Here is a 13847-nt window from a genome sequence, read left to right as displayed (position 1 = left end):
CAGGAGAAAGCAGAGGCTGTTGAGGGTTCGAATCCCTACTTGGACTTCTGGCATGGACGGGGCTGAGTGGCTCCTTGAGTAGCAGTGGCTCTTCCTAGAGTAGTCATGCCCAGGCCAGGGACCCCACCCCTCCTCCAGGGCAACCCCTTGGTCCTACAGCAAGAAGCCAGAGCTGTTGGAATGAATGGCAGCCCTCCCTGGAGAGGCAGCCTGTTTACTGAATACAGAGGATACATTTACAAACTGAATACGCATAATAAATAACTGCACATTCTCCATCCACGGTCCATGGCATGAAGGCCCAAGTGGGTCTATCAAAGGCACACATCTCCAAACCCCCTGTCCCGCCCTCAGGACCAGGCCCACCCTGGGCGAGAGAGAACATAATCCCCAGAGCTTCAGGTCCTCAGAGACAGTTAGGGAACTGGGAGGAAATCCTGAGGCCATGGGGCTTGGTTCTCCACTGCCTCCTGCCCAGGGGGCAGTGAGGACGGCAGGAGGGTGTGTCTAAGGCACAGTTGACTTGGCACAGAGTGGTCTCTTTAGTTTTGTTTCCCACTGTAGGTGGCACATGCAGGAAGAGGAGGGCCTGGCCCAGGCTGCCAACTGGCAGAAGCTGAGTGGGAGCCAAACCCTCCCCTAATGCCAGGGGCCCTGCAGTTGACCCAAGGCCAAAGCTGGGCCCTGGCCCCATTCTACCCACTGAAGGCAGCTGTGGAGGGAGGAGCTTGGGTTCCAGCCTGGTTTGTGGTGGGGGAGATACCACAACAGAAATGGGGACGGTTCTGCCTCAGGCCTCTGGGAAAGCAGCCACCCAACCCCACCTACCTCCCACAGGGGCTCCTTCCAGCTTTCGACTCAGCGGGACCCAGATTGGAAGGTTAATGCTGTGAAGGGAAGCAGCACAGGGTGGATGGGGCAAGGCCAGGTGTCAGAAGGCAGTGCCCCAGGCACCCAGGGTTCAGAGGCAGGTCACACAGTACGGCTAAGTTCCAGGGAGGGGTGCGCAGAAGCTCAGCAGAAGGGGAGAGGTGAGCAGCCTGGGACCCTCCCCCAGGGCGGCAACTCCTACCTTCCCATGTCTTCGTGGAGGACTACGGGTGTGCACGATGAGCGGGTGTGCACGATGAGCGGGTGTGCACGATGGGTGTGCAGTGATCACTCCCAGGTTGCCAACACCCATGCAGACACCAGATGGCGTCTTTGTGCAGCTGCAGAGGAGGGAGCGACAGACCCTGAAGGGAAAGGGCAATGGGCTGCACCAAAGGATAGAACCCAGGCTGACACTGGACCCTAATGGGGAGGGGCCCCCTGCCCTCTGCCTTGGCCCCCAGGTGCCCTATCCCCCAGGTAGCAGCAGTGGGGCTCCCTTTAACCCCTCCCAGTTGGGAAGGAGGCACCTGGGGAATGGAATGAACATCCAATGGGGAGAGGGAGGTAGCAGTAGACTCTACAAAGAAGGCACCAAGGGCAGTGGGCTGGTGGGCAGAGACCCCTCAGAGTCTGAAGAGGTTGAAGCCTGGGCAAGCCGACGACCAGCATGGCCACAGAGTCCAGAAGGGTGAAAGTCCACGCCATGGCCCTACCACCAGAGGTCCTGGGACCAGGAAGGCTCCCTCGGGGCACCATGAAGGAAGACAGATCTTGATTACGAGGTGGAGGGTTGTTTGGATCTAGCTAGGGGCTACGGTTTCAGTCAAGGCACAAGCTTTGTGCCTACCAGGGTCTCCCACTGGAGCACAATCTGAAGGATCAGGATGCATGGGAATGTGTGGAGCCAGAGAGAGGGGCTCTGTGGAGGAAAGGGGGTCCCAGAAGTAACTGTCCCAAAGGGTCCTGAGGCCACAGGACACTTCACCCAGCACTGCAGGCCCCTTTGATTTGGGAAGAGTCAAAGGGCAAGGGAGACAGTGAAGGCCAGGTCCTATCCCTTCCCAGCTCCACCAGAGCAGCTGCCCACCAAGAGGGGTATCAGTGCCAAGCCAGGCTCTCAGTTCAGGGGGAGTCACAGCCCCCTGGGCTACCTCCACTCTGTCACACCTGGCCCAGGTCCATAGTGAGGACAGGGGCTGCTGAGGGCACAGAGAAAGGGCCGGAGCCAGACATTCTTCACCTACTGCGGGCTACATGAGCCTATCTCCAGAGAGGGCATCAGGCACAGATGGCACCGCAGTGTGTGGCCAGGCTGGGCCATGCTGCATGTATGCAGAGCCAGGCGGCTCAGCCATTGTACTGCTGTTGGTAGCGCAGGTTGAGCTCCCGCAGCTCCCGCTCCCGCACACGGCGTGACTTGTTGGAGCGTGTGGAGCGGCTGGAACGCGTGGACTGGGCAGATTTGGTGCTCTGGCAGCGCGAGGAGGCACGTTTGAGGAGGTTCTGGGATATGGAGCGGTGCAGGTTCTTCATGGATGAAGAGGCAGCCATGCTCACCACCCACGGGTGCCTCAGGGCCTGCAGTGCAGTCATACGGGCTCCAGGGTCCACTGTCAGCAGGCGGTCAATGAAGTCCTTGGCCAGGTTGGACACACTAGGCCAGGGCTAGAGACCAAGGACAAGCATTAGAGTGAGAGTATCCGACACTGCCCACCCCATCTGGATAAGGCCACTACCCAGCATCCCTTCACTTTCCTAAGGTGCTGCCCCTCCTCTCATGTAGTGCTTGGGGCCTCCCTGCCCAACGCTGGCCCAGGCTGAACAGGGGCTGCTCTCCAGGTGATGGAGTCTGGCAAGGAAGGAAAGGACCCGTCCACTCTCCCAGGGAGCAAACTTCTATGGTGCACTGGACCCAAAGCCTGGCTCAGGGAGATGGCCTCTGCCAAGACCCCCCAACCTGCCCCAGGAGTATCGTAACTCAGGAGAATGTAAGAGAATGACTCAAACTTTTCCACCACATCCTAAGTCAGATTGAAGCTCCAATCTCTGGATGACCAGGATCAGGCCACTTAGAGGGGAACTTCCCAGTCCTTACAGAGAAGGTCCAACCTCTCTCCAACTGCCAAAGCAGTGGTAGGAGACCACTACTCCCTGCCTCCGCCTCCCAGCGTGGGGAGGAAAGGAAACAACTCAAGGCAACTAGATTTCCCCGTTGGCTGAGGGCAGGTACTCCTGGGACCAGGCAGGAACCAGGACCCTTCTCAGTGGCACCCTCCAGCCCTCATTACTTCTCTAAGCCACAAAGGGCTCCTGGCAGTGCTGTGCGCCAGCCTCATTTTTTTTTTTTTTTTTTTTTTGAGACGGAGTCTTGCTCTGTCACCCAGGCTGGAGTGCAGTGGCCGGATCTCAGCTCACTGCAAGCTCCGCCTCCTGGGTTTACGCCATTCTCCTGCCTCAGCCTCCCGAGTAGTTGGGACTACAGGCGCCCGCCACCTCGCCCGGCTAGTTTTTTGTTTTTTTGTTTTGTTTTTTTTTTTTTTTGAGATGGAGTCTCGCTCTGTCGCCCAGGCTGGAGTGCAGTGGCCGGATCTCAGCTCACTGCAAGCTCTGCCTCCCAGGTTCACGCCATTCTCCTGCCTCAGCCTCCCAAGTAGCTGGGACTACAGGCGCCCGCCACCACACCCGGCTAGTTTTTTGTATTTTTTAGTAGAGACGGGGTTTCACCGTGTTAGCCAGGATGGTCTTGATCTCCTGACCTCGTGATCCACCCGTCTCGGCCTCCCAAAGTGCTGGGATTACAGGCTTGAGCCACCGCGCCCGGCCGTTTTTTGTATTTTTTTAGTAGAGACGGGGTTTCACCGCGTTAGCCAGGATGGTCTTGATCTCCTGACCTCGTGATCCGCCCGTCTCGGCCTCCCAAAGTGCTGGGATTACAGGCTTGAGCCACCGCGCCCGGCCCAGCCTCATTTTAGTACATTCTGTCCCCTGGGAGGAACTCCACAAAGCCCACTCTACCACGTGCACCCAGGGCTGCCTCATCTCAGCTGTGAACCCAGCAGCTGTCTGTCTCAGGGCCTCAGGCTGCATGCTGTCTTCACCTGGCTGGATCCTCAGGTTCTCAGGGTAAAAGACACTTGCTCAGACTCCCTCTTAGCCCCCAGTGCTTCCAACAATTATTCCAGCTGTAACTTGAGACTGCAATTTCATGTTGGTTTATTATTCCCATGAGATCATGCTGAGCTGGATGAGCCCCAGTGCCTGGTGCTGCACATATAGGAAGCACTCAGCAGGCACAGGCTCAGCGAGTAAACAACCCACGGTGCTGCCGGATGGGTGCCCTTTCCCGAAGCTGCTTCCAGGCCTTGGGGCTTAGCCAGGTGAGTCCTTGCGTCCCTGCATCTCCTAGGAGCACTTTTGGCACAGGCTCTGATGCCTACCCAAAGGGTAGGCAGCTAGGACCTTTCCTGAGCATGCTGCAGATGACTCAACAGGGACGCTAAGGATGCCATCACTTTCCTTCCTGCCAGCTGAGGTCTGCCTGTTCCACCCATGGTACCCTTCACCTTGAGGAACCCCTGAACATGCCAGGGATCTGAGAGCCCACCTTCAGGGCAGGTGCACAGCCATGTAGCAGACACACACACACACTGACTACTGCTACCCCCAGTCTGGCTCCCTTGACTTCTAACTCTTCCCCTACCCCCTTCCCCACTGCCACAGAGGGGTGAGGCAGGGAGAACATGCTTCCACCTTCCTGAGGAAGGGCTGGGGCTACCTGCAGCTTCTGTCCTCACCCACTCTTTGGAAGGTTATTCCAAGTTTTACTGAGCTGAAGTGGGAGCAACAAGGGAACCACATTCCCAAACACACCTAATAGGGTCATCCTCATCATTGGGCCAGCAGCACCCAGTGACTCTTGGGGAGACGCTGGGCCTGAGGAGGAGGAAAGTCAGGGAGGGTCCAGGAGCATGCAGTCAACGGAGGCCCATAGATGCCTTACTATCCAAGGGCTGTGGGTGGGCGCAGAGAGCAACAGCCCTCCCACATAGGCAGGTAAGTCTCCTGGGGGCTTGTGTACTTCAATATTCATATTGAAGGCCGGGCGTGGTGGCTCACACCTGTAATCCCAGCACTTTGGGAGGCTGAGGCAGGTGGATCACAAGGTCAGGAGATCAAGACCATCCTGGCCAACATGGTGAAACCCTATCTCTACTAAAAATACAAAAATTAGCCGGGCATGGTATGTGCCTGTAGTCCCAGCTACTCAGGAAGCTGAGGCAGAAGAATTGCTTGAACCCAAGAGGCGGAGGTTGCAGTGAGCCAAGATCGCACCACTGCACTCCAGCCTGGGGAACAGAGTAAGCCTCCATCTCAAAAAAAAAAAAAAATTCATATTGAGGTATTGAGACCGATATGCAGGGCAACTGGACTAGACAGCTGCCACAATAGCTTTTGGATAACAGCTCAAGAAAGCCCCAAAAGCCAGGAGCAGTGGCTTCTGCCTGTAATCCCCACACTTTGGGAGTCTGAGGCAGGAGGATTGCTTGATTCCAAGAGTTCAAGATCACCCTGGACAAGATGGTTAAGACTCCGTCTCAAAGAAAAACAAAAATTAAGAAAAATCTTTTAAGAAAGAAAGCTCCATGGTTGCCCCCTGAATACAAGGAACCACTACTGGGGGCAGCCAGTCCAGACCACAGACATTCACTGTAGCCCCCATTACCCACTGGAGAGACAGAAAGAAGCTGGACGGAGACAGCACACACACAGCTGAACAGAGTGGGTCAGGGGACACCTCTGCTGCCCGCTGGCTTTCTACAGTCTCCAGGAAGAGGAGGACTCACTAGGAAGCACGCTGCAGCTCAGCCTGGCCTGTTGCTGGAACAGCCCCAAGACAGGGTTGACAGCCCAGGGTGTCCCAATAGGGCTGGGACATGGATTCTGCCCCTGCCCCTTGGTCCAGCCAAGACAAAAGAGGGGCAACTCCCCTACAGAGGCCAGGAGCCTGAACACGGATGGACTGGAGGTCTCACCACTTCACATCCACATCCAGCCAAACCGTGGACTTGAAACTCCAAACAAGTCACCAGTGCAGTCTTGGAGGGGCCTCTCCCCAGACCAGCCCTATAGGCTTAAGTGTCTCCATCTTCAGAGTGGCACAGGCTCACACTAGCAGGCATCGACCCCTGCTGATCGCAGAGCGGCAGCCAGATCGATCCCTCTCCCGCTGCTCCCCAAGATTCTCGCCTCACCAATTACTGTGGACGTGTGGCTGTGTGCAGAATGCAGATGGACTCATTTGTCTGAGGGCTGGCCTGGCCTCTCTGGCAGGTCCCAGCTCTCCCCATCTCTGAAGAGCTGTGAGCAGCTGGGCCAGGTGGATCCCCCAAGCCAAAGTGACTCAAGTCGTCCTGACCTGGCCCCCAGCCTAACCCTTGTACACAGAGGAACCTACAGAAGAAAGTCAGGCTGAACACAAGAAGGTGGTCCTCATCCAGCTCACTGACAGTCAGGCAGGGGCTTAAGATGACCTCCAGAATAGCAGCCTCTGGAAGCCCTGCTGAGGCCTCCCACTGGGCTCAGAAAAGTAAGGCTTTCCACACTCGCCCACAGCCAGGCTTCAGGCCCCACATCAACTCAGCATCTCCTAAGAAAGCACTCAACATTAGCAGCCCAACCCACCTGCTTCCCCTGGAGCCACGTAAGTATGTGTGTCAGCCAAGGACTGACTGGCTGGGAAGCATTCTAAGCAGGAGAAAAGGGAAAATGATGAATAGTCATGCCCTTCGGTCTCCACAACTCTGTTTGTTCTGGGTGAAGAACAGAGCTCGTGCCTCAGTATACTTATTTGAGGCCACACAAGGGACACACATGGCCTCAGTTGGCTGACAGATGGCACAGGTGCCAAGACCCACCTGGGCAGTCTCTGAGGCTTCCACCTGCTTCTGGGCCAACGTGGAGCACAAGGCACAGAGGGAAACACTAAGATGTCAGCTGGCTCTAGGCCCAGACTCTCAGGTCTTCCCTTGCTCTGGGATCAGAGAACAGCTTCCATACCCAAGGTGACAGCCTCCACTCTCTCCTTTCCACAGTCTCTGGACAAGTCAGTGGCTCATGCCTCTAATCCCAGCACTCCAGGAGGCTACTGTGTGAGTGAGGGCTGGGCCCTGCTTCAAGAGGACAAGCAGGGTCTGTGGGAGGAGGGCATCACCTCCACTCTGATTCCGACCATCAAGCTGGCTGCCTTTCTGAGTCCATGGCCCTCAAAAAGTCCTTTTCCCCTTGCACTTAGCGTACCTGCTCCTGATGTTGGAACAGCAATGATGCCAACAGTGGGTATGGGGAGGGACCTCTTCAGTGAGCACCTCCTTACCAACTGGACTTCCTCATCCCCCTACCCATGATGCGCTAAAGCCACTCCTAGGCAGTGGAGTCCTACTCCCCCTGGAGAGGGAGAGGCGGCAGAGCAGGAAGGGCTTTCCGCTCCTGCCTGAGGACCCCCTGCACCAACCCTTTTCGTTTGCTCTAGCTCTAATATCTGGCACAAGCGCCTGGAATGAACACTACCCAAGCCACTGCCAGCAGTCTCACCTTGAGCCAAAGGGCTAAGGAAACAAAGAACAGTGCCAGCTGTCTAGCACAGGCTGCAGGGGAGGAAGCTGCTTCTTTCTGGCAGCAAACACAGCTTACAGGGTGGCCCTAGACTTCCTCTGGCAGGCAGGGCTGCCTACTGGCAAGTGAGGCTGGGAGAGAAAGGCCCCTTGGTGTCTCTTCTGAGTGGCATCTGGGATAGGTTAAAGGGTTAGATTGCAAGCCCAGCAACCTGAGTTCTAGTTCTACCTTCTCTATCGGCCTTACAGAAATCACACTGCCTTCACTTTTAACACGAGGAAGGGGCTGAATGTCATGAACTCTAAGTCACTTCCAGTTCTAAAGTCCTGGATTCCTTTTTCTCCACCTTTTCCTTCATATGGCCACATACGAAGCACAGAGTCTAGCATTTAAGCTGACCTCTTGAGCCCTGAGCTCCTTATCTAACCCATGACGATTCTGGGGCAGGCTGGCTGGCTGGCAGAGAAGGTGGCCCCAACACAGCGCTGCTAGAGAAGGGATGGGAAGGGAGGAAGAAGCCTGGGCTTTGCTACCATGACTCAGTTCTTCCCTCAGCTCTATTTCAAGATGTATTTTCAGACCCACTATTCCCACCTTCAAAGGCCTCCTTTCTGTACTTACGTGGGCCTGAATGAGAGCAGAGAAAAAGGCACAGAGGAAATTCTGGAAACAGGGCTTTGAGTTTACTCAGGAAAGCAGCATGACAACAAGAACTGTGATGCTGCCCACAACGAAGAGCATCAGCAGAATTAGACACTGTGTGGCAGCAGAGCCAGCATCCCCTCCTCTGGTCAAAAACCCATCATCCTGGTATCTGGGCTTCCAGACCAGACAGAATCTACCACCCTGGAATCTGGCAGAGGGCAGGTGAGGGGCCAGCAACAGAAAAGGGAAGGGTGTGCAGGGAGAGAGTCTGAGGAGAGAAATAGAGGGAAGAGAATGCAGTTTTAAAAACAAGTAGAGAATTAAAAAAAAAAAAAAAAAAGCAGAGAATAAAGATTAAAATGAGAAAAGGCGGGACAACTTAAAGGTTAGTAAAGCTGTGTTCTGAAACTTGAAATGTGTAACAAAATGAAATCGTGTGCCCCCACCTGTCCCTGCCCAGAGCCAAAGTGGAGGGGAAAGAGAGGAGGGAGACGGGGCACAACTCAAGATCGAGAAGGATGCTATTTGCTAGCTTTGCAATCGGCCCGTGCCACCAATATAGTGATGTCTGCTTTTAACAATGTCCTGGAGTAGCCCTGGAAGGTTCCAGATTTAGAACCCTGCTGCAGCATAATCTCTTTTATCTATACTCATCATAGGTTCCGCTGAGGCCAAGTGGTTCCCAGGGCCGAGCCTGGATTTTTGGGTTTTTTTGTTTTTTTTTTTTGAGAGAGAGACGGAGTCTCGTTCTGTCACCCAGGTTGGAGTGCAGTGGCGCGATGTGGCGCGATCTCGGCTAACTGTAACCTCTGCCTCCCAGGTTCAACGGATTCTCCTGCCTCAGCCTCCCAAGTAGCTGGGACTACAGGGGTGTGCCATCATGTCTGGTTAATTTTTTGTAATTTTTTGTATTTTTAGTAGAGACGGGGTTTCACCGTGTCAGCCAGGATAGTCTCCATCTCCTGACTTCATGATCTGCCCGCCTCGGCCTCCCAAAGTGCTGGGATACAGGCATGAGCCACGGCACCTGGCATTTTTTTTTTCTTTTTTTGAGACGGAGTTGCATTCTTGTTGCCCAGGCTGGAGTGCAATGGCACGATCTCACTGCAAACTCCACCTCCTGGGTTCAAGCAATTCTCCTGCCTCCACCTCCCAAGTAGCTGGGATTACAAGCATGCACCACAATGCCCAGCTAATTTTGTATTTTTAGTAGAGATGAGGTTTCACCATGTTGATCAGGTTGGTCTCGAACTCCTGACCTCAGGGGCCAGCCACCTTGGCCTCCCAAAGGGCTGGGATTACAGGTGTGAGCCACTGTGCACGGTCTTTTTTTTTTTTTTTCTTAAACTTCCTCTCATCCTAAGTTCTGAAGCAGTTTGGAGGCTCAGTGGCTATAACCATCTCATCCACAGGTCTCTGTCCCTGGAACCCCAGGCATATAAGACTTGGCTCAGGGCCAGCGGACGGTCAACATGGGATGGCAGGAAGAACGAAGACATGAATGTGACTGAGCCTTCTGTTCCAAACTGGATGGGCCACAGGGAACAGAGCTCTCTGGGCACCACACGTCTACCGAGGGACATCAGGCACGATGGAGAAGGGTAACCTTGTGTGATGGGAGGACTGACCTGGAAAGGTGAGCCTGGAGGGGCACAGCCAGTGAGGTTGGCTGGACCAAGTCACCATCAGCTATGCTATGCAACTGAGAGCAAGCCTCCACCTCAGTAGGGGTAGGAGGAGGATGAGCATGGGAGGCTATGAGTGGATCTAAAGAGGTCAGGGCTGGGCACAATGGCTCACACCTCTAATCCCAGCACTTTGGGAGGCCAAGGCAGGAGGATCACTTGAGGCCAGGAGTTCAAGACCAGGCTAGGCAACATAGTAAGACCCTATCTCTACAAAAAAAAACCTAAAAAATTAGCCGGGTATGGTGGCCCACACCTGTAGAACCAGCTGTTCGGGAGGCTGAGACAGGAAGATGGCTTGGGCCCAGGAGTTTAAGGTAACAATGAACTATAATCACACTACTGCACTCCAGCCTGGGCTCTACAAGACCTTGTCTCTATTAAAAAATAAAATAAAATAAATAAAAATAAAGAGGTCAGAATGTGGGAGAGATGACGGCCCAGCAGCTCCCAGAGGAACTCGAGGGCCCAGAAGCGACAGAGCCTGTGAAGGGCAGTGCTGTCCAGGTGGAGACAGACAATGAAAAGACAGGAGAGGGAGGGGATTGCTGACGCACCAGGGATGGCTCTGAGCACAAGCCACCACACCCTGCTCTTTGTTGGCAAAGCCTCAAGGGCTGGAGGTGGAAAAAGTGATGAAAGGCAGCTGTGACCCAGGCTGACGTGATGCTATGGGTGGTCAGCAGGAACGGCTGAATGCAGCAGTGTGGGGGGTGGGTCTGCTCCTGCCACTACAGGGAAGCTGCTGCTCTCTGGGGTGTATGCAACCACGGCAGCAGTGACAAAGGGAAACCTAGAGGACAGGGCTCTGGGGAGCCCAGTGGTGGCACAGAGGTGACACAAGATGGGGCTGCTGCTCTTCTCCACTCAGAGCTGCCTCCAGCCTCACATGGAGAGAGCTTCCCTCTGCCTTCCTGCCAGAGGTCTCCAAGGGCAGGTCCCCAACCACAGTGACCAACTGAGGGTCCACTGCCTCCATCCAGTGGCCTAAACCATGCCACCTCCCAGTGACCAGGCAGGAATCCAGCCTGAGGACATCTGCTCCTGCAGTGAAAGAGGGAGACTTAATCTGTTGAACGCTTCATGTTTTGGTGAAGTAGGGATGGCTTTTCCCGAGGGAACCTTCCTGGCCAGGTATGGGGGCATGTGATCATCCTGATGGGATCCTCACACACAGACAGCACCAGCATCTGGCACTTGACATGCAGCAGCCCCAGCAGGCCGGCAGGGCAGGAGGACAGATGCCTTATAGCGAAGGATTCTAAATTGATTTGTATTTGCTCATGCTGTCAGCTATTGAGAGAGTCATGGAAAAGCCATCCTCTGACTCTGGGAGCAGAGGCCAGTGAGAAGAGAGGTGAGCTGATGGGTCCATCACAGTCCCCACCCACACTGAAGGTGAGAAAAGTCAAGCAACTGAAGCATCCAGGAGAATCCAAGCATAAACCAGGAAACACAATCCCTGCCTCCCTGCCTCCACTCTGCCACCAGCATATACATTTGGTCTCCTGCTCTCCAGACACCCAGACAGTGCTCCCCATGACTCTGGGATGAGGTCCTATCCCTGCTCACATGGCTGCTCCTTGTGACATATGGGGGCAGGTGAGGGGCAGGGAGGGAGACATAAAGTCAGAGCATAGGACCAGGCTGCATAACCAAGTCCCGTCACCTAGAGAGCCCTGAGACATGCCACATTCTCTGCATCTCATTTTATCTTCTACATCCCAACGCATGTTAGAGTCACTTTAAGAAGTGGGGAGGCCAGGTGTGGTGGCTCACACCTGTAATCCCAGTACTTTGGGAGGCTGAGGCAGGCAGATCACCTGAGGTCAGGAGTTCCAGACTAGCCTGGCCAACGAGGTGAAACCCCATCCCTACTAAAAATACAAAAATTAACCAGGTGCGGCAGCTGGTGCTTGTAATCCCAGCTACTTGGGAGACTGAGGCAGGAGAATCGCTTGAACCCAAAAGGTGGAGGCTTTGGTGAGCCAAGATCACACCACTGCACTCCAGCCTGGGCAACAGAGTAAGACTCCATCTCAAAAAAAAAGAACTACACATAGTCAAGCTCACTGCCTCTTCAGGTATATTTAGCCCTAGATCAATGTATGGTCAACCTGCAGACCAGACACCCACCCCTGGGAAGCCACCTCCCACCAGCCCTTGTCACCCAGGTAGCAGCAGAGTGGCCATGAAGGTGGGCATCCTCTCTCAACAGTAGTCTGTCCCCTAACCAGCAGCACTCATAAGGCTCTGTGAGAATTTCTACCCAAGCCCACCTGTTCCTGGTATAGTCACCTGGGCTCACCCACAGCTCAGAGACTGCCCAAACAGAGGAGGGTGATAATTCAGGATGCTGAATGCAGCACACAGCAAAGCTCCTAATGGCATCACTCTAATATCAATCCTACAAGAGCCCCTTCATCTGTCCTGCCTCTAGGAATAGCACTCTTGACAAAAGCACTGACATCAAGGATGTCACATTTCATGTCAAGTAAATCACAGACTCTCCGCATTGGAGGACCCTGACAGTCCTCTACCATGAGTCTGCAGCTGATGACTCACCTTCTGTGCCGTCCTTTAGAAACAGCTCCTCCAGGCCTCCTAGGCCTCCTGTGATAGGAAGCCTCCTCTCAAGGTGACTGTGTCCTCAGACTGCTCTCATATTCACGTAGGTCTTCCGTACCTCTCCCAACCTGTGTCTCTACCCAACTTCCAGCATGCCCTCTCCACTCCAGTGCCTCTGGGTGCTGGGTAAACATTCAGATTTCTCCTTTCCAGTAATCCTCTCCTCAGCATTTACTCCTCTTCCAAGAGTCTTGGATTTGCCCTAAAAGTTGACAAGCACACACCAGCCCTGGGCCTTTAAGTCTTCCTACTGCCTGTGCCCCCAGGCAGCTGTGGCCAGCAGCCTCCTAACTGCATTGCTAGCAGGCTCTCTGCTTCTTCCTGGAGTCTGACCCCTTGAGGGGAGCACTCCACAGGCTGCACAGTCTGTCTGCCTGCCAGCAGTCACATTTGGGACCCTTCCCAGGGTGTCACCAATAGCCACTGGTGCTTCCCTCAGGAGAAGCCAAGAGAAAGTTCCCCCACCAGTTATCACTTATAAATACTCCAGTTCAACCCAGCACACAGGTACCGCTGTGCACTAAGCCTGGACACGACAGTGGAGAGCATATGTACTGATGTACGTGCTGTCCTCAAGGACCCTACAGGCTAGACAGGAGAGATGTGTGCACTGATCAGCAACCAGAAAGTACTGAAACAAGAAACCAGCAATGTACTGAGGCACACATACCAGGGAGAGCAGACTGCAGCACTAGACAGGCCAAGAACTCTGAAGCCAAGATAGCCTGGAATCAAATCCCAGACCTGCCACTCTCCGGCTGGTAGACCATGGCCAAGTTATGTAACCTCACCATCCTCAGTTTCCTCATCTGTAAGGTGGGGGATTACATACCGCCTGGCAGGGTTGTCATAGATTGGAGGTGGGGGGTGCAGAACGTCCAGCTCTGGGTCTGCTACTCAGTAGGCACCACACAATGGCAGTAGGCAGCATTATTTCTAAACAACTAAGACCGATACTGGGAGCTGCGTGAACAGGGAGGCAGAAGCGTGGTGTGGAGAGTGAACAGAGGCAATGGCTCAGACCTGTGGTATGCAGGGAGTGGGGTGGGGTCTAGGGCACGGGCTTTGGGCTGGGGGATCTGGAGTGCCAGGATGGCAGGCAGGACCCCACATGCCCTCCAGGTCAGAGGGTAGCCCAGAATGCTCTCCAAGTCTGCCCATACAAGCTGATGTCCCTCCTGCAGAGCTAGGGCTCTGCCCCATACTCCAGTTAGCCTTCCTCCTGCCAGGCTCCCTTCCCACTTTCTGCTGCCTTCCTCCTCCACTACCCAGAACCCAGAGGGCTCCTCCCACAGTGCAGAGGGCTCCCAACAACAAACACCAGGCCTGCCCCAGCCTCTTCAACCTCTGCTCCGTCACTCCCAATCTGTTTATTCTGGAGCACTCAGCAATGCTCCCTTCTCT

At 54.6% G+C, this 13847-nt stretch overlaps 1 protein-coding gene across 1 annotated transcript in view; it reads right to left on the bottom strand.

The window, feature by feature from the left end:
• Positions 1-175: 175 nt before the first annotated feature.
• PSKH1 (protein serine kinase H1) overlaps positions 176-13847 on the bottom strand; it is a 36028-nt gene continuing 22356 nt past the window's right edge. The window contains exon 3 of the mRNA XM_050773299.1: positions 176-2538. Coding sequence (XP_050629256.1) covers positions 2221-2538 — 318 coding nt within the window. The 3' untranslated portion in view covers positions 176-2220. The remainder of the gene's footprint in view (positions 2539-13847) is intronic.

Source organism: Macaca thibetana, chromosome 20, assembly GCF_024542745.1.
Source record: "Macaca thibetana thibetana isolate TM-01 chromosome 20, ASM2454274v1, whole genome shotgun sequence".
NCBI classification, from domain to species: domain Eukaryota; kingdom Metazoa; phylum Chordata; class Mammalia; order Primates; family Cercopithecidae; genus Macaca; species Macaca thibetana.
This window is presented reverse-complemented; position numbering and strand designations above follow the sequence as displayed.